Genomic DNA, 18,643 nt, shown 5'->3' on the forward strand with positions numbered 1-18,643 from the left:
ATGATCACAGCACAGATAACGAGAGCAGTGAAGATGTAAGAACAGGGGCTTCAGCACAGCGACTGACCTCGGTGACGTACCTGCCGAGACTGCTGGCCGCGGAGTCGGGCTGTAAGGCTGTACCACCGCGCTGTCTGCAGTTCGTGGACTGTAGTGACAGCTACCGCGTAACTGCGGAGACAGCCACAGCCTCACGAGCAGGCAGACCTTCAGTTATTGAATACACGCGCCACAGGTCCTATTTTTCAACCTGTATCGCTCCTGTGGTTGTACTGGGAGACTGACACCTCTGAAATCCAGCCTTCAACTGGTTTTTCTTCCCAGTCTGAGTTTCAGCAAAGTACAGGAACAATACTGGTAACAGCAGGGGCTGAGCTACGAGGAGTGCTGTGCGTGTTGGTCTGCTCCTGGCTCTTGCTCCTGCCTTATGGAGAAGACAGAACCTTAACTCCTGCAATCTCATTATATTTAAATGTGAAACAGGCATTAAGCAGCTCGGGTCTGGAGGTGAAGGTACTGGAATACTTCAGCCATTTGTCCCATAAAGTCTCCTTGTGGCAGAAACTTAGAAGATTGAACAAGGGATAGCTCCTCTCTCTCCTAGTTTGCCTAAACACACATTTTGGTAAATTAGTAGGAAGCAATTTGAACAAAGACCAGTTTGGGGAGGGCATTTGTTTGCTTTATCAATTGGTTAAGGGGTACAAGGTAAGGAAGGGGTAAGGAATATGGTAAGTAAGTATAGAGCACTCTTGTGTGCCAGTAATAGAATTGTTTCTTGGGTCTTAATCTTCTATTCTGCAGTGTAGGTTAATTTACTATTCAGCTCCTAATATATTTATTTTACAAAGTTTATCAGCACCCACACACATACATACTCACGCTTTCTTTGGAATGAAGCAGCATACTCCAAATGTATGAAACTCTGTAGTTTTCATTCCATTTTCTTTTCCATGGATAGTGTGCTTTAAATATTTCTCTAAGGGGCAAACAGGGCCTGATGTACAGGATAAATACAGGGCTGTCTGCTATGTCAGACATAGGTGGTGCAGAGTCCTGTGTGATCATAGCAATATTATCAGTTTAAAGCAAGCAGTCTGCACACCTTAATCTTGACAGCCATGCCAGCATATTTTCCTAATTGTGATATAAAGTAATTGTGAGATAAGGTAGGTTTAGGTATGTCCCATTTAGGAAGTTGCTGGATCAGCTTGACTGCACCGTCTCTTAAAGTAAGTGTTGTATGTATAACTTAAAAATCCTGACAGTTATTTCCTATGTTTGACATGATGGCCGGCCAGGAACACCACATTTGTCTAACTATTACAAAATGAAAGTAATATCTGTAAAGAGAACAGTGCAGTTGCTATGGAAAAACTGAACTTCAATTTAAAAGCCATAAGTATAAATTATGTTGCCAGTTGCCAGGAAGCATGGCTATTTACAAAAATATAGACAGATATAGAAAGTTTGCTTAAATATTTAAAGAAGCGCTATGTTTCTAGCTTAATGTCAGATTTTCATCTTTTTAGAAGCAATGAACTGCTGGGAGACCTTCGTGTTTACTTGTAAGGCTGATCTATGTTCTGCTTATACAATTCCAGGATTCCTAGAGGTAGGAAGTCTAGCAACTTTGTCACAGGTTCTCCTATGGAAGAGAAATTTTCCCCCCAAACTGCCTGTTATTAGAGGGAGGGAAGAGAAAGTGGACTCCTGACTACATTTTTAGGAGAGAAACTGTATACAATACTGTTTCTTTATCAGTATAGGCTGTGATAGGAATATTTAGTTTGGAGTTTGATGCATCGGTTAATAGGGTTATGTATTTCATATCCAACTTTTCCAGAAGTTCATCATGTCTGTCTGTACCTCTGTACCAATTATGTTTAAAATTGCAAAGGCGGTTCTGGATACCTGAGAGATGAATGAGGAAATTAAGTAAGCAGCTAACTCAGGTTTCACATAGAGATCAAGGCTATTCCTAAAAAATCTCTGTACTGATACTCTCTGGAGAGAGACAGCATGACTCTATGTTGTCTCCTTCTGGAGAATTTTAATATTGGGAAATTTATTAGACATTGTTTATTTTCATTTTAACATATTCCAGTTTGAACTCCTTCTATTTTCAGTTGCCTCTAAAAATTTTCTTAGATTTTAAGCTCAGTGCAAGTGTTATAGTAATTTTTTGAACTGTTGAGGTGCTGAGGAGGGAGTATAAAAGAGGGAGTATTTCTTCTTTGCTTTTTAATAAAAACAGAGAAAAACAAAGAGCGTGTTTTTAACTAAACACTACTGGCTAAAGTGTTTTAACAATTTGGACACAAGAAATGGTGTCATCCTTCACTAACAACTTGTACTTCCACTGAATGCACTGAAAGGTAATTTCAAATTAGACTGGTAAAGAAACAGATTTGGCTAATATTACTTGGTGCTGATGTTCACCAAAATTAGAAATAGAAAGACTCGTGGCATTATCTAATGTATATGTTACAGGGGAGGAAACCTGTTATCTTGTTTGGTGATGTACTAATTTGATAGGTGATGATACAGACATGGCAGAGACAGAATTCTTTTCCAGGGAGGACCACCATTGGCCAGGAAAACTTTGGCATGCAGTATACCTGGAACACAAATAACCAGAGTAAAATTGTTATAGTATCTGTGATATCTTCCTATGGTTTCTAACCTTCAGTGAAAAATATGATTAGTTTTTTTCTCCTCTTAATTTAGTGGATTAAAGGATGAGTTTACTTAAATGGGGTTGACATGGAGAGCTATATTACCCATAAAAAAATATTTCTGTTAAGCTCTGGATTTGCATTGTCTTTTCTGCAGTAAGCTGAAGTTTCATTGGTAATTTCAGGAACACACCACCCACGCACAGAAGCAGCTACTGAAAAGTGCCATATGTATTCTGCCTAGAAAGAATCAGCAGGTGATGATTATACCCTGCTGAACAGTGATGGGAAATAAGTATACTGAAAAAAATTGTTGCTTATTTTAGTGCTAGGCTACATTTTCTGATTGTGTTTTAAGGAATGAAGCTGTGTTTTGTTCTTGCATATAGTATGTAGCTTCTTAATTTCCAATGTAAATTTCCAGTTGCCCATGACTTCAGATGTCTTGTGGTAAATGCATTTGTACTGTACTAGTTGTACACCACTACACAGGTATGTAATATAACCAGAGATGTTGTAATCTATTTATCCTTGGGTATTTTCAGAATTGACTGGACAAGGACCAGAGCAACCTAATGGTTAAGATAGCTCTGCTTTGACTGAAAGTTTGGATGAGATGACTTCCAGAGATCTCTTTTGTATAATCATAAACATCTACTTTCTATAATTCTTTGTGAAATTCTAGATATGTGACCTCAGATGAGCTAATTTCTTTAAAATTTTAGGACTGACTCCATTTTCTTCAGTTTGTAACTTGCTGTTTGTGAAAGCATGGCTATCCCTGTCCTGCCCTGTGTAAATCTGGGCACTGCTGGTCTGTGTTGTCTCTTGGTGTGATCGTGAAACAGCAAAACTAAGTGGGATGAGATAGAGAAAGAAGAGAGGTGTTAAACAATACTGGAAATGTTGATACATGTCAGAATTCAGATGAAGTATTGATGACCATGCTGGTTTTCAAGATGGACTTTAATTACTATTAAAGGTATTCAAATTCATGTAGAAATTAATGTTGAATTGAACACTGTCACATTCCTAACTGAAATATGGCACAGTGATCAACTGGGGAGATCTTAAATAGTATAAGTGCGTTACATTTTGTTATTTTCTGGTTTGCAATTTAGTGGTAACCAGAAGACACACTTTCAGGGAATGTTTTTGCTTCCAGTAGTGCCTGACAAATTATGGGAAAATGGAAAAAAAAAAATCAATTTGAATTGCACAGCAAATGACTAGCAATAATGCATAGCAAATAGTTTTGTACATGAAAGAAGTTCAACTTTGTATTAAAAACTTCATGTTTGAACTTCAGCTGCTTCATATCAGAAGTATTAAAGCAGTGTGTTGAAACTTGAAAATTTATGTAGAAGTTCCTGGTTATTCTGACCAAATTGGGTTTACTGTTAGTATTACATTTTGGGGGAAAAAAAGCCATCATAGATACTTTGTATTTGTTGTTTCTATGATAGTAACAAGAGGAAAAGAGTTCATAGACAAAAGGCTGGTATTTGAGGTATCTGGAGTTAAGAGATCAGTTGGGTGGTGATATCTAGGCACTGTGATTACTACATGGATTTGCTACATGGATTAGCTATTAAGTCATGCTGTGGTAAGGTTACAGTTCTATGAAGGGCTGTTTGAAGGCACTTGACATTTTGGGACTTTTTTTGAGCCTAGCAACTCTTTTTCTGTTTTGGTTTTCGGGTTTTTGTTTTGTTTTTTGATGGTGGTACAAATATATTTGAGAACAACCGACAAGCTAATACTGGAAACTGTGAGGGATTTATTTATTTATGCTTTGGTTTAGTAGTAGGGAAATTCATGGCTTCGTTGAGTAAGTCCCTGGAGAAGTCTGTAAAATTGATAGAACCTGATTTCCTTCTGAAGTAAACACCCCACTGACAACTGGGCATTTAAAAAAGAACAACTTTGTAGTCTGTAACTGTGAATTCTCTCTTGCTGTACAAAAGAAATTGCCTGCCTTGAGTTTAATGTCATGTCTGGCTGTTGTATTTCACTGAAAACTTTTATTACCAGTATCCATTATACTGAGTCTGAAAATGAGATAAACCCTCCTTCAAAAAATTACTTAAGCCTACTTAAGCATAATCATTAATGTGGTTAATCCCGTTTGGGCTTCCATACATACAGAACTTTATCGGGAGACACTTATGTGTTCACAAAAATCCAAACCTAGTCTAAGGCTAAGAGTATTTTAAAATCCAAACCTGATTGTTATGATTTTTCCACTATTAATAATTCATAATTAAGATGAACTCATGAATTAGAAGTCAAATAAAATGAAACTGAATTTAAGGAGAAGTCCCTATTTGAGATATCAAAGGGAAATATATAAGACTACATTGTTGCTTGTGTTCATGATAAGGTATTTTGGATTTGTTTATTGATAGAAAATGTGGTCTGCCAATTCTAGTCAAATAAGTCTTTCCACTTTAAGGTCTCTCAGAAAGGCAATTTAGCTAGGAAATGAGGAACATCGTGTTTTATGTTATTCTACCTAGAATGGTATTAATCATTTGTATTGCTGTAGAATGCAAATACTCTATTCACTTTCCAGATGCAATAAGCAGTCTTGATCTATAAAATCTCACTAATAGATAGAAATAACAGTGATACTACTAGTAATATAGGGAATAGTTGTGTTACTTTGGAAAAAGAGGGAGATAGCATTTTAAAAAACCATGTTATAAATGTCTCTCTATAACCATAACATATTGCATTTTGCAACATTTTTCAACATAAAAGATATAAGTGTGAAGAAATTGAGGTAAATTAATAAATTGACAGTATCAAGTTGACTGTATTATTTTTGGAGGTGTTATACTTTTATAGCATCCTAATTTTTGATTTACAACATTCTATACTGTGAAAAAGGAGAGGAAATAAAATCTGTAGGCAATGTTAAGTTATGCTTAATTCTACCTAATTTTTAATTTAGCAAAATTGAGTCCATAACTCTCAGGCAGTGTTTTAGCCTACCTAATTGTCTAAGTACTTACAACCCACTAGCTTAGTCCCTGATCAACCTTTATGTTTAGCAGATACTTAAGTTCTATATACACATAAAGCTTTTTGAGTAAACTGTTGTAATCTGTTTGTATGTGGATAGGTGCCTAAATTCTGCCTTATTCAGATTGGTTTTGTAGAGTTACTGGTTTTGCATTGTGATGAATAAATATTGACAGCAGAAAAGTTCATTCAGAAACCCATCTGGGTGCTTGTGCTCCCTGCATCAATGAGAAAGCGTGGACATCTCTGAAGATGTTCAATTGATTGCTCTTTTATGTTGAACAAGAAGCCACTGGAAGCCAGCCAGTGTGAGACACAAAGTAGAGGGATGTGTTTGACTACATGCCTAGCTTTTGAGTTGAATTTGTGCACAAATTAAACACCAGGGCACTTACAGAGGGTACACAGCTGACAAAGCAGGCAGCCTTCCTTCACTCCTTTCTGCCCACTTCCAAAGTGGACAGACTGAGTGCATCTTTTTTTTGTTTCTTTTGAATGTAATAATGTTCTATTGTAAAGTGCACAAACAATGTTTGAGCTGCTGCTTAAGGATAGCTATCTTAACATCTTTCTCCTAAGGACAATTATTTCTCATCAGGACTGTATGACCAAAGAAGAACTGCAGGCACTCCACAGTTTGGACTGTAAGTGGCTAGAATCTCATTTTTGACCCAGAATGAAAGATCCACTGGCGAGTGTTTCCTGCTGTCTGGCTTTAGGTAGTTCCACATGACACGCACGCTCTCCGAGTAGCAAATTGCTTTTCCTGACCAACTCTGTTTCCTCATTGTGAAATTATGAACGGATCTTGAGTTTGCAGGTTACTTAAGTGTATGTTAACTTTAAGCATTTACATTGCTATTTTGAAGTTGAGTTACTCATTTGTTGAAATATAAGAAATTACTTGAATCAGAACCTAGAGCAACAGCATTAGTAGGCAAAGAGTTTTGTGGAATTTTTACCTTCTTGTTTGTGTGAAACACTGACACAGTAGTTTGCATATGAAGGAAGGTCACGCAGCATTAATAAAGAATACCTGTAGTGAAAGTATTACATACAGCTAGCGTGAGTGCAAATCTGGGGCAAGATTCCTTAATTCTGGCCAAATAGGTATGTGATTTTGTGGTAGCTGTTCTGAAACTGGAATCTTGCAGCGAACCTATAGAAAGTTTTCTAAGTTCAAATTTCATTGACAATGTGACGTTGGTTACCTTATAATCCTTATCCACTTCACTTTACATAATCTCCACGTTCTCAGTTTCCATTATGCAATAAGTAAGGCTGAGTATTTGCAATAAGTAGTTTATCGTACCATGGAAATCATTATAGTAACAATTAAAGCAGTAGAGATTTGACATAAAACAGTGGGATTCCTTATTTAAAGAGCCATAAGGAAGTAACATGTTTATTAGCTGAATGTTTCTGCTTCAGTCATGAGTAGTGAATTAGGTAACTATATTCATGTATTGTCCTTATTTTTCAGTCTTAGCTAATTGAGTTCAACATGGCCAAGTAGTCCTCATAAAATTGCCAAGTATGTAGGTAGCATGATAAGATAGCACTGGATGATGGAACTTTTTGTATCCATAAAGCTAAATATCCATGTTCTGAATGTTAGTGGGGTTTGGCACATTTTTGGCCAGGAAACAGCAGAGTTCATAGGGTCCCATTCAGAACTATGATTCTGAACTGTGGTTTGAAATAGAAAATTACTGGGTTCTTTAAGAACATAGGAGATACGGATAACATTGTATTAACATTTGTCTACTACTACTGTGCATATTTCTCCTGTTGTAATGGAATGATTTATTTTATAGTTTTTAAATACTGATTTTAACTTACAGTATGAATTTACTTTCCCTCTGATTGTCTCTTACCGTTAGGTTCAGTTTTCATACTGCTGAAATACCATGCTTACTGGAGACAAAGGTTATTTGGTCCTATTTAATCAGAAAGTACTAACTTTTACAAACTTTGCTTGCATCCTGGGACCTTTAAAGAACAATTTCAAGATGTTGTTATTCTGTTGATTTTGTATCTCATTTTCTCTTCAGTTGTGTACCAGATAAAGGTATGATTCACAACAAAGTTGTTCATTTTTGATAATGTGACTTTCAGTAACTTTAATATTTGGAAAAAACATTTTGTTGTTCTTTCTGTTTTACTGTGGGAGTGTGTGTAGGAGGGGTTTCTTTTAAGAGAGTTGTGGCTTACACTATTGCAATAATAACTTTTATACCAAACAATTAAATTTTTATTTCTTCAGTGTCAAACTGGAAAACTTTTAAACATGGAAGATTCCCTTTCCTGAGATAGCAAACGTTTATTTGTAGTTTCTATTAAATCCATTGTGTGTGGCATCAAGTAATTGGTTTCTATTGTGCAAATTTGTGAAAGTATTTACATGACTTCAGAACAAGATGCATGGGCAGATACAGAATATTTTATAAAAATGCACAGATTATTTGTAACAGATAATGGATTAACACACTTTGTTGGTAAAGCTTTCTTTTCAAAGAAAATGTTCTCTATAATGTCTCATTTTAGTGATATCTGCCCTCCAATCAAGTCAGTTTACAGTTCTAGGGATCTTTTCTGTTTTTTGTTAATAGTGAAAATTGCTATTCACACAGATGATGTGTTTTGCTTCCAGACCTACTTAGGTGTGTTCTATTCCTCTCTCGCTTCCATAGCAACCTATATATTTTTCATTTACTGGCACAGTAATTGATAGGAATGAAGCTATAAAATGGGAGAGAATGTCAGCTTGTCTGCTTAACATAGTATGATAACTCTTTTTTCTACATTTGCTGTCTAGTAAATACTGACTCCACTTCGGGGTTTCTCAGTATCTAACATTTTCTATGGTTTTGATCCTTATAATATGAGGGATTATTTTTACTTCATGTTCACTGCTTCTATTGGAAACCTAAATCTGGTAGGTTCTACCAGAGTAGGAGACAAAACTTAAGAGCTGGACCAAGCCTATGGGTCTTCCAGCTGGGGAAAAGCAGCATGAATGGCTCACTGCCTTGTGATCCAAAGGCAGAACTAGAAATTCTCATTCACTCTTTTTGTGCATATTTCACACCTACTCTCAGGCACATTTGAAAACATTAACCCAAAGTGGAAAATATTTGTTCATTGGCTTAGGGGAAAGTGATTTAATGGTGACTTTAAAAAAAGTCAGCTGTTAGTCACATACTATTGGGATCACTGTAAGTCAAGAGATCTACCACTCCTATAAAACTGTTGTGATCCTTTTCTTACAAATAAGAAACCCTTTTTTTTTTTTTTTTTTTGTTGTGAAGAGGTCTGATTATGTAACAAACCGATGTTGTGTGAAATGTCCCTTCAGAACCACCTTCAAATTTTTGGGCTGTTACCGAGTGAAGTCCAGAGCCTGACAAAGTAGATGTGTTTATCAGTCTCTAGGAAAGTAGAAAGCGGTTTCTTTCTTCTGACCACAGTAGGTACTAGAAGAGCCTTCCTCCTGTTGTTCTGTGTGTTTTGAACTTTGAAGCTGATGCCCTTGAAACTGTGACACTCTTCTGAGCCTCTTCATTCACCCTCCGAGACACCTTCTGGCCCAAACTTCTCATTTTCCAATGAATTATTTTATCTCTTACTAGAGAGAGTGTTGTATGAAAAGAAATGTTTTTATGGGCCCTCCTTCATATATGAAGTTCTGGCTATGAAATATTGTCTGAATACTTTGACAAAGATTAATTAGTGTTTTTAATATCATACTTAGTAATGCATAACATTCTATTCTTAATTTTTTCATCCTGATTTATTTAATTTACCAAAATTCATGCCATCTATTCAGCTAACTGCTTGTGTGTGTGTTTAAAACCTAGGCACTAGAGCATAAGCAACTTGCATAGAAGTATTGTTTCCATGGAGCTGAGATTTCAGCTCATTTTATCTTTTTAATACAATAGCCTTTATTTTAAATACGTATTTTCCTATAGCTTGATATGCAAACAAGACGTGGGTTTTTTTGTTTAATGTTGTGGATGAAAACAGTGAAATAATGGGAGGATATTTAACCTGGAAATTACTTTCTAGTTTGTAATTGCATTTTGTTCATCTAAACTAAGAATCATTTATTAAACCAGTTGTTGTATTATGCTATGTTGTCACACACAACCGTTAGCATTTGCATAAAACAGATTATGTAGACTTGCAGTATATTCTTTGTCACAGTGAGTTATTTATTAGAGGAAGCATCTGCTCTTTTTCATGGCCTGAGTGCTGTATGCATGGGAAAGTATGTAACATGACTACAACAATCTAACTTCATTTGAAATTCTGAATATCAGCCAGATAGAATTATGAAAACTCTGCATAAAATATAGTGATATGGTTCTGCTGCTGAGGTTTACACTGCATTCATGCTCACAATTTACCCGTATTTTCAGACATTTATAGTTTAGGCTATGTTAGTGGGTTTTGTGTTGTAAAGCTTTGTAGGAACCTTCAGCTTTCGGGGATTGACATCTGTAGAGTTTTCATATGAAATTTTAGATTTTAAACAAGATATATGAAAATATGCCTTTGAAAAGGAGAGGATAAGTCTACATTTGTAGATTTATGCTATGTAAGATATGCTATGTATTTGTGCTATGTAAGTAATGCTCACTTTTCCTCAAACACAAAGTTTGAAAAAGCAGATCTAACTTTTTGGAATGGTTTCTGAAAAATTACACATAATCTTTATACTTCTAACAATATAAAGATACAGGACAACAAATTAGCATGTTTTTTAAAATGAACATTTTTCTCACCTCTGTGGAAGGCTTACTGAAACTTATTCACAAAGGCTGTTTCAGGTGCTGGAGGGAAAGAATTATTTCAGATAACTCTGGACATGTATTGTTCCTACAACAGCAAACTCACTGTTTCAGATGCTTGGTGAGGGAGTAAAAGAAAATACCCTTTTAAAATCTATATTATAAATATTTTGTGCAGACCAGAGTAGATCCTCCAGTGTCACTACCCTTGAATGAGATTATTGGGGATTTTCCAGATTCTGTAATATATCATGAAGTGAACCTTATTATCTGTTCTATGACAAATTACATATTCAAGTGTTTCTAGCTGTCACAACAGTGAACATTTATCATAGTTTGACTCATGAAAAATTATTCTAATTACACGATACTATAAAAATTACTTTGCTTAAATTATTAGTAGTAGATAACAGTGTTTTTACTAGCCATAAAATTATAGTAATATTCCTGATTTCTTTCAATGAGAGGTGGTCAAAATAAATATTTCACCACCTAATTGTGTTTTGGGGTTATGATGACATAGGAAATACTTTCAATTCTTTTTGCTCAGTACATTAGTGTGACAAAGTCACACAAACCCCTTCAGGTTTGGGCATTCTCCCCACCGCTTTGCTGCATGTCAAAAAAACTATCCTAATGCTCTTCAGTGACTGGTCAGGACTTCTTTCTTGCTTGAATTCTTGATTCCTCTCAGCAGCCTTTGGTTACTTATCATGAATATTTCAGTGTGAAGTGTCCCAATCCAACAATGTTATATATTGGTCTGTTTACAAACATCAGGAAGTATGTTTGATGCAAACACGTTCAGACTAGATAGAAGGAAGAAATTTTTTATGATGAGAGTGGTGAAACACTGGCACAGGTTGCCGAGAGGTGGTAGGTACCCCATCCTGGGAAACATTCAAGATTGGGTTGGATGGGGCTCTGAGCAACCTGGTCTAGTGGAAGGTGTCCCTGCTCATTGCAGGGGGGTTGGACTAGATGACCTTTAAATGTCCCTTCCAACCCAAACTACTCTAGAATTCGATGACATAAATGGCATAAATGCAATAGTTATTGCTCACTCTCATGGTAATCATTAGCTTTGGGTTGACGGAGCATTTAGGATCAATAACTCTCCAAAGTTTTATTGATAGAAGTATCATAGTAGTCTCCTGAAGAACAACGAGGCAGAATTTATCCCACTATGATGAAAGAAGAGCCACTTGGATTCTTCATGCTGGTCCTCTGGCGTGCAGCAAGCCAGGGGAGAAGATACAATACTCTGGTGGGTCTCAAGGGCTATGTCAGAATTGAATAGTAGTCCTTCATTATCTATATAAATGAAAAAGAAGTTTTCTGAAGACGGCAGACAAATTGCGTTCTTCCTTTCTACATTTATGAGAATATTTCTCCTTTAAAGTTTATTATTCAGAAGAAAGGAAACCCTGGGTATCTTTCACTTCTTGTTCTTATATGTTTGCAGATAATCAATAATTATAGCCATAAAGTTTTCTTTGAAGTCTGAATTATCTGAAAATATAATTTAAGACCATTGAAACTGCCCCTTAATCATTCTTTTTCTAAACTAGTATCCTTAATTTATGTTTTCAAGTATAAATATGCATAGGGGCATTCTTGCTCACCATACTTACTAAAAAAGTGCCTTAGGGCTAAAATAACTATTTCTTCTAATCTTTGTGATTCTTATTAGGTGTCTTACATAAATTGTGAGGACAGTTAGTGCTTAATGACAAGGAAGTAATATATCAAAAGAGAGACTTAAGCAAATGCAGACCTAGTAAGTTTTCCAATAACAGGATACAGTGTAGCCTTCAACTGTGAGTAGCCTAGACTCCAGGAGGTTCATAAATTTAGAATTTATAAGTTATAAATAAGTTAGTAATTGCCTGGTGAGACACAACATACCTACATGAATTATCACGGTGATGAATGAGATGTAACAGTACATCTTTAAAGAACAGTTTTTCTGCTGTTGCTCCTCTGGCAGTTATGTCTGATTCTGCTGTGTTGTCCCATGTTCCAGTGAAGTAATAAAACTTCAACTGACCTGATTTCTGTAGGAAAGGAGATGGATGATAGGAAAAACTTTCAGTTAAATACAGATTCTCTCTTGTCAGAATGTCAGTTCAGATTAGATGCCTACTGAGCCTCTATCGTTTTATTCTTAGGTCATACAAACACAAATTTGTATATACTGCTTATGTCTCAGTCCTTGAGCATACATCATTCAGATTGATTCTTAAAAGGAATGCAAGAGTATCTAGAAGGTAGAAGCAAGAGTAGTGAGCAGCTTGGCAGAAACGTAGAAGAAAAGGCCTAACTCAACATCATGCAGTTTTTGAAGATTTACTCTTTGTTATGGAATATTGTTTCACACTTGTATATAACCATTTGCAATTGCCATATAGATACTTTTAGAAGCAAATTCATTCCTACTGATCAACAATCACATCCTCACCGCCCCCCTTTATATTTTCTAGCCCTGTTTAGGTTTCAGATTATATATGATAGGTATTATACCACCGAGCATATGCTCAGAAGAGACCCAGCTGGCTGGAGGCCTCTGAGTTGAGGGCCTTCTTTCTACAAGGCAAAAATCTAATTTGTATTTTATCGGTATAGGCAACTGTTCTTTAATGCTTTCCCAGTGACTCACCTGCTCTTACTCTTCTCTTTTTCTGTCACTTCTATTGTGTATGTGTGTTTATCTTTTCCACAAACATACTTATTTTAATGTACCAGCAACCCAGCACATTACTTTTATGAAGTTGTAATTTCAAATAAGAACTAATTCGGACTTAATAGTGGTGGCCAGTTATGTGTGTCATCTTCAACTTTTTGGAATAGTTTACAGAAATTCAAGATTGAATAATTTCTAATTTAAAAAAAATTAAACTTGGATTATTTTGATTTTGGGACTAAAGATTATTCAACTATAATGGAAGAGTATTTCTAGAAGGTTTTATTATGCAGATGAAAATATCTAGGACATGTAGGATTACTGTAGTTACTGCTCATTGCAGTGGGTGAGGTGAGACAACAGAACTGATATTATTGAGAAGAATGCTGAAGAGCTTTTAATCTTAGAAAAAAACCCAGAATTGCGTTGCTCGATGCCTGATATTAACATAATTTTGTCATCTGTGGACATCTAACTTAAATTAGTTTAGAGCTTAAAAATTTCTAGAATATACTCAGTACCTGCAAAATGGAGAACACATGGCAGCAACCAGAAGACTTCACATTGCTTGAGAAGTTTGGGGTTTTTTGCTACCTGTGCAGTTTTTAATTGAGGCTTATTGTCTTTGCTTAATCAGTTGATAGAATTCCAGACTTTTTAAAGTATTAGCAATTCTTTTTTGACTCTAGCTTATTTAAGTTCTGCTTGGCATACTATTATCATATTTGCTTTATTAGGGAGAGATCTGGGAAGAATTTACTTGTCAGTAATTTACATTCCAACCATTTTCTCAGTAACCCCATCATTTTTATTCATTCTTCTGACATTTATATTCTTGCAATGTTAATTACAGAATGTTGAATAACATTTAGCAGATCAAATTGGAAGTTAAGAGCAATTAGGAAAGGACTAGAGTACAAAAGAGGGAACTTCACTGTCAGCATGAGTACTTGGTGAGCCCTCGCCTTGAATGCCATGTGAAAATCTGATCCTTGTCACATCACTGAAGACTGAGAGGGTGAGGGGTGACAGGGATGGTCAAAAGCCTGAAACAGCTGGGTGAGTAGATCAGAATTTCTCATGCCCTAAAGGAGAGGACAAGGGAAGTGTGACAGAGGTCTGTGAAATCGCAAGGAGAGGATAAGTAAAGAACAACCACTCGTTGCCTTCTGAAGTACAAGAATTAGGGATTTCAAGCTTGGTGAGATAGCTAAAAACAAATGGGGTGCATGCAAACTGTAAAGTGACGTGTGCTGTAAAGGCAACTTGAGAAGGTAATTTTAGAAAGTTTGATTGGTGGACATGCAAAACAAAGTCAGCACCTTTTGATTCTGAAGTGTGGGACCCTCAGAGGGTTGTAGGAGAAGTCCTGCTACGTCCTTGTCCTGGTCTTGTGCTGGTTTCACTGTTCTCTAAGCCAGCACTGACTGTTGGCTGCCTTTGTAGACAGAATATTGGGTGACATACACATGGGATCCTACTTTATGTCTATTCTTATGTTTCATATATCAATTTTTAACTTTTTTTAATGTAGCTGAATTCAGGAGCTGAGCAGGGTTTCACTTTGGTGTTTGGTGACAGTCTTAAGGCCGTGGTATTTCTTCATGGGCTTCTCTAGGCAGATTTACTATTACTAGGGGTTTGGCATTCTGACTTACCCTTATAGAAACTTGCATCTACAAGGATTAAACTAAGTCTGCTGTTTTAGTCGTTGCTTTGGTAAATACATTTTTGCCTCTGACTGTTTACAGCAGACTTAATGGACAAGGTAGAAATTCCTTTTTTTCAAGGTAGGAAGGAATCTTCCTCTTGTTCTGCAGTTGCAGTTCAGCTGCTTTGATGCCTCCACATTACACAGCGCAGTCTAGGGAGAAATATTTTCTATATTTATTGTGATAAAAAGGCAGGAATGTAATACAGAGTCAACAGTGCTGTTATTTATAAACTACAAGGTTTTTAGTCTTCTGTGATTTAAACCTAAGGTTTCAACTCATGCATATTTATTCTAGTGATAAAACTGTGTATTTGTAAACTTCTTGATTTCAGTTGTACTCTTCCTAATAGCCATGCTTCTTTCTTTTTGAGGATGTGGGCTACAGAAATAATTTTCTATTGACTTCATTTATGGAATGAGATCACTTAAGTTTAAAAAGTTGTATTTGGAGCTGCAGTAAGCCCACTTACAAACTTTTCCAATTCCTTGTTACATCTTTAGAGTCTGCTAGCTGAAACTAGTTACTATTATATGCCAGTAAGATTGCTAATGCAAAGAGCTTATACTCTGACAGGAAAGGGTAAAAGAGGTAGAGACACAATCACATTACTCTTTTAGGCATGTTTTTTGAACACTGGCTTCTAATCTTGTTTGCTAGTACGTACTCATTTTTTATTACAAATTCTTGTTAGTATTCTGTTTATTTTGTATATTTTTTTCCCCTGTTCACTGTTTCCAGTATTCATTTTCAAGTTCTTTATTCAGTGGTGGTTTAACCTAGGATTTAAAATTTGGTTCTACTGAAGTCATCAAGTAGAATTTTGAAGCAGAGCTCCTGTTGCTGCCATCTCAAGCCTATCCTTCGAGAGGCCTTGAGTTATTACCAGATTGTGAACTCATAAAAAGTCAGGTCACAACACAATGAGCAGGAAAAACTGGAAAAAGTTCGGTAGCATAACGATCCACTAACAGTCTAAATCATTTACCTAAAAAAAGGACTGTTATCTACAGCCATAGTTTACCTTAGGTAATATGAGGAGTTCTTGTTGAAGAAATTGTTATTCCACACCCTGTGCTAGTCATCACATTCTGCAATCATTTTCTGAGTAGTGCTATGATAATATCTAACTGTCAGGGTGCTTTCTGGCCTTTTGCGTTTTATTACATCATATTTGATTTGTGTGGTGCTTGACTTTCCATATGTCCAATGTAAGAAAGATGTGGAAATATGTCTTTGCCCATGCAATTGCTTTCTGCTGGGATTAAAAAAAAAAAAAAAATCACAAATCAAGAAACTCTGGTGAAACTGTATAGTATCTTCTTATTCATGTTCTAAAGCAGAGACAGTCTGCTTGATTGGACAGTTTAATGTACCAGCAAAACTTCTGACTAATTCCCTTTTTCCCCTCCCTCAACATTTGCTGATGATGGGAATTCACTATATATATGTATCACTGTTAAAGGATCTTGTGCCATTGTTGCTGTTCACTCAAATATAGAGCAGTAATTCATCTTCATTCTCAACCTGGGATTCTGCCACCAAAATGTAGATGGCCTATCTTTAGCTTTCTTATATAATATAAACATATTGTAAGACCATCCCCAGAGAGAAAGTAATTGCAGTGGTTAATGTAATTGTCACTTTCATGAAATATAATTAAAAAATTGAATAAGAGACATCCCCTGAATTAGAATCTAGCAAAGCAGGTGTGGCAAGACCATTTATGTTGGAGCTTTTGCTAAATACATAGTTTGATGAATAAAGACATATCTGTAACTAAATAAGAACTATATTGCAGAAAATTTTAAAGAAACAAGTGCTCTCTTCTAGCACGCAAGTAATTCTTCCAGTCTGTTACAGTTTGGATTTCAGCAGAACGTGGTATTTAATTTGCTGAATTTTAAACCCTGCTAGCCAGAGTTATTGAACCTGGATCTTTTCCTGTGTCACCTGAGAAACATCTCTCTTACCTACTTAAATTTTTTGCATTTCAGGAATCTTATTCAAAGAAGAGAGGTTATGCATTGGAAGCAATACCCTCTGTACCTCTGGATGCAGTTCCTTCAGAAAATGACAGCAGTCTTTGTGATTCGATAGACATAGCAGTGACCAAAAAACCTTGTTCCCTAGAGATAGCAAGAGTTCCTTCCTCGAGACCAGGTAAATCGCCAAATAATCCTTTACATAGTCTTTGGTGTAAGTGTAATGTTATAGAAGGTATAGAATTATATGTAGAAGGTATAGGTTTATATTTTTAAGAATACGCTACTCTCATCACAGCATAATTATAGTCTTCTATAGCCACTGTAAGAGCTTAATATCAGAATAAAGATTAACAGCAAGATGCTATAGAAAGGAAAACAAAGCAGAGGCTTAAATAACTTCCTAGATAAATATAAGATTGCAAAAAGCCAAATTAGAAATCCAATTTCTTTAAGCCCGGCCTTTTGCAGCAATCTATTTACTAACCTGTTTCTGATTTTAATGAAATGCTTAGCAACAACATTTTAGAATTAATTCAAAATTTAAAGTACTCTGTATTTTCATGTTACATAAAGGAAGATCTGCTCCAGTTTTGAAAATGAAACAGTGAATGAGAATTGATAGGAATATTAAATGACCATTTGGCAGACTGCTGTTTGTATTATACAGTTTGAATAGCAATGAGTTACAATAGTTAAAAAACAATAGAATTAGGCTGAGTCAGATGAATGATATTATCTGTAAGGACTGTTTATGTTCTCCAAAATTATATGCTCTCTTCCATTACCCTTGTTTGAACTCATTAGTCACCACCTGGTACAGGAATTTCAGAATATAATCATTTCACTTTAAGTAATTGAACTGAGAGTCTGCTTTGACAAATGACAGTTCTCGGCAGCACAGACCTATTTGAAGTGGGCAATTGACTTTTTGACCTCTGCTATCTTGATTATGAATCGTGATTTGGGAAATATACAAGAATGACAGATGATTGTTGACTAACATCATGTTACCTATCTAGTCTGTGTAAGGGGAAGCACCTTCTTGATTTCGCAGCTGAACTAGTATTGGAAGAGTGCCAGAGCTATATCAGGCAGAGTATATAAGGGCCAGATATCCAGATACAGCTTTGGAATCTGCAAGGTGAGGTGGAGTGGATCATAATTCCCACCTCTCCATAAAATTTGGGCTAAAGAAGACTTGAGGGGACCTGCGTTATGAACTGTGATCTAAGAGGTGGCACAAAACAGGATAGCATCTTTATAGCGTAGTTGCACAGGGTGGACCAGAATCTGACTGGAACATCAGCATGACTACTTGTGTAACTGAAGGTTTATTTTGTTGATGGCTTTTTGGCTCTGATAATCTAAAAAATTAGCAGACTGTGCAGGACAATATTACGGGTTGTTGTTCAGTAAAGCAAGAAAATGCCAAATTATCCTTGTTTTTCAGATTTCTACTTGATTAATCACCATAAACATACTTATTGCAATGGGAAGATTGCCATACCCCTACCCCATAAATTGGCCAACTGAGTTCATTATCTGCCTCTGTAGCAATAGGGCTCAACTACAAAGCTTTCCATTGTAATTAGTATTAAAATACCAGGCTTTGGAAGTGTGCTGTCTGCTGAACATAGGCATTTTTCTTAGGCATAGTAAGTCCATTAAGATCAGTATGAAAAACAGATCCTAAAAAGGACATTTTTAGGTCTTAATCTGGAAATATGTTTTGTTTATGGTTAAATATGGTGCGTATCAG

At 36.0% G+C, this 18,643-nt stretch overlaps 1 protein-coding gene across 7 annotated transcripts in view; it reads left to right on the forward strand.

Moving 5' to 3' along the window:
* Positions 1 to 18,643, forward strand: part of ANKS1B (ankyrin repeat and sterile alpha motif domain containing 1B) — a 445,721-nt gene that overhangs the window by 113,436 nt on the left and 313,642 nt on the right. For all 7 annotated transcript variants that reach the window (XM_052774196.1, XM_052774198.1, XM_052774197.1 and 4 more), the window contains exon 10: positions 16,894 to 17,059. In XM_052774196.1, the coding sequence (XP_052630156.1) occupies positions 16,894 to 17,059 (166 nt within the window). The remainder of the gene's footprint in view (positions 1 to 16,893; positions 17,060 to 18,643) is intronic.

The sequence above is a fragment of the Harpia harpyja genome, chromosome 23, assembly GCF_026419915.1.
Source record: "Harpia harpyja isolate bHarHar1 chromosome 23, bHarHar1 primary haplotype, whole genome shotgun sequence".
Taxonomy (NCBI): domain Eukaryota; kingdom Metazoa; phylum Chordata; class Aves; order Accipitriformes; family Accipitridae; genus Harpia; species Harpia harpyja.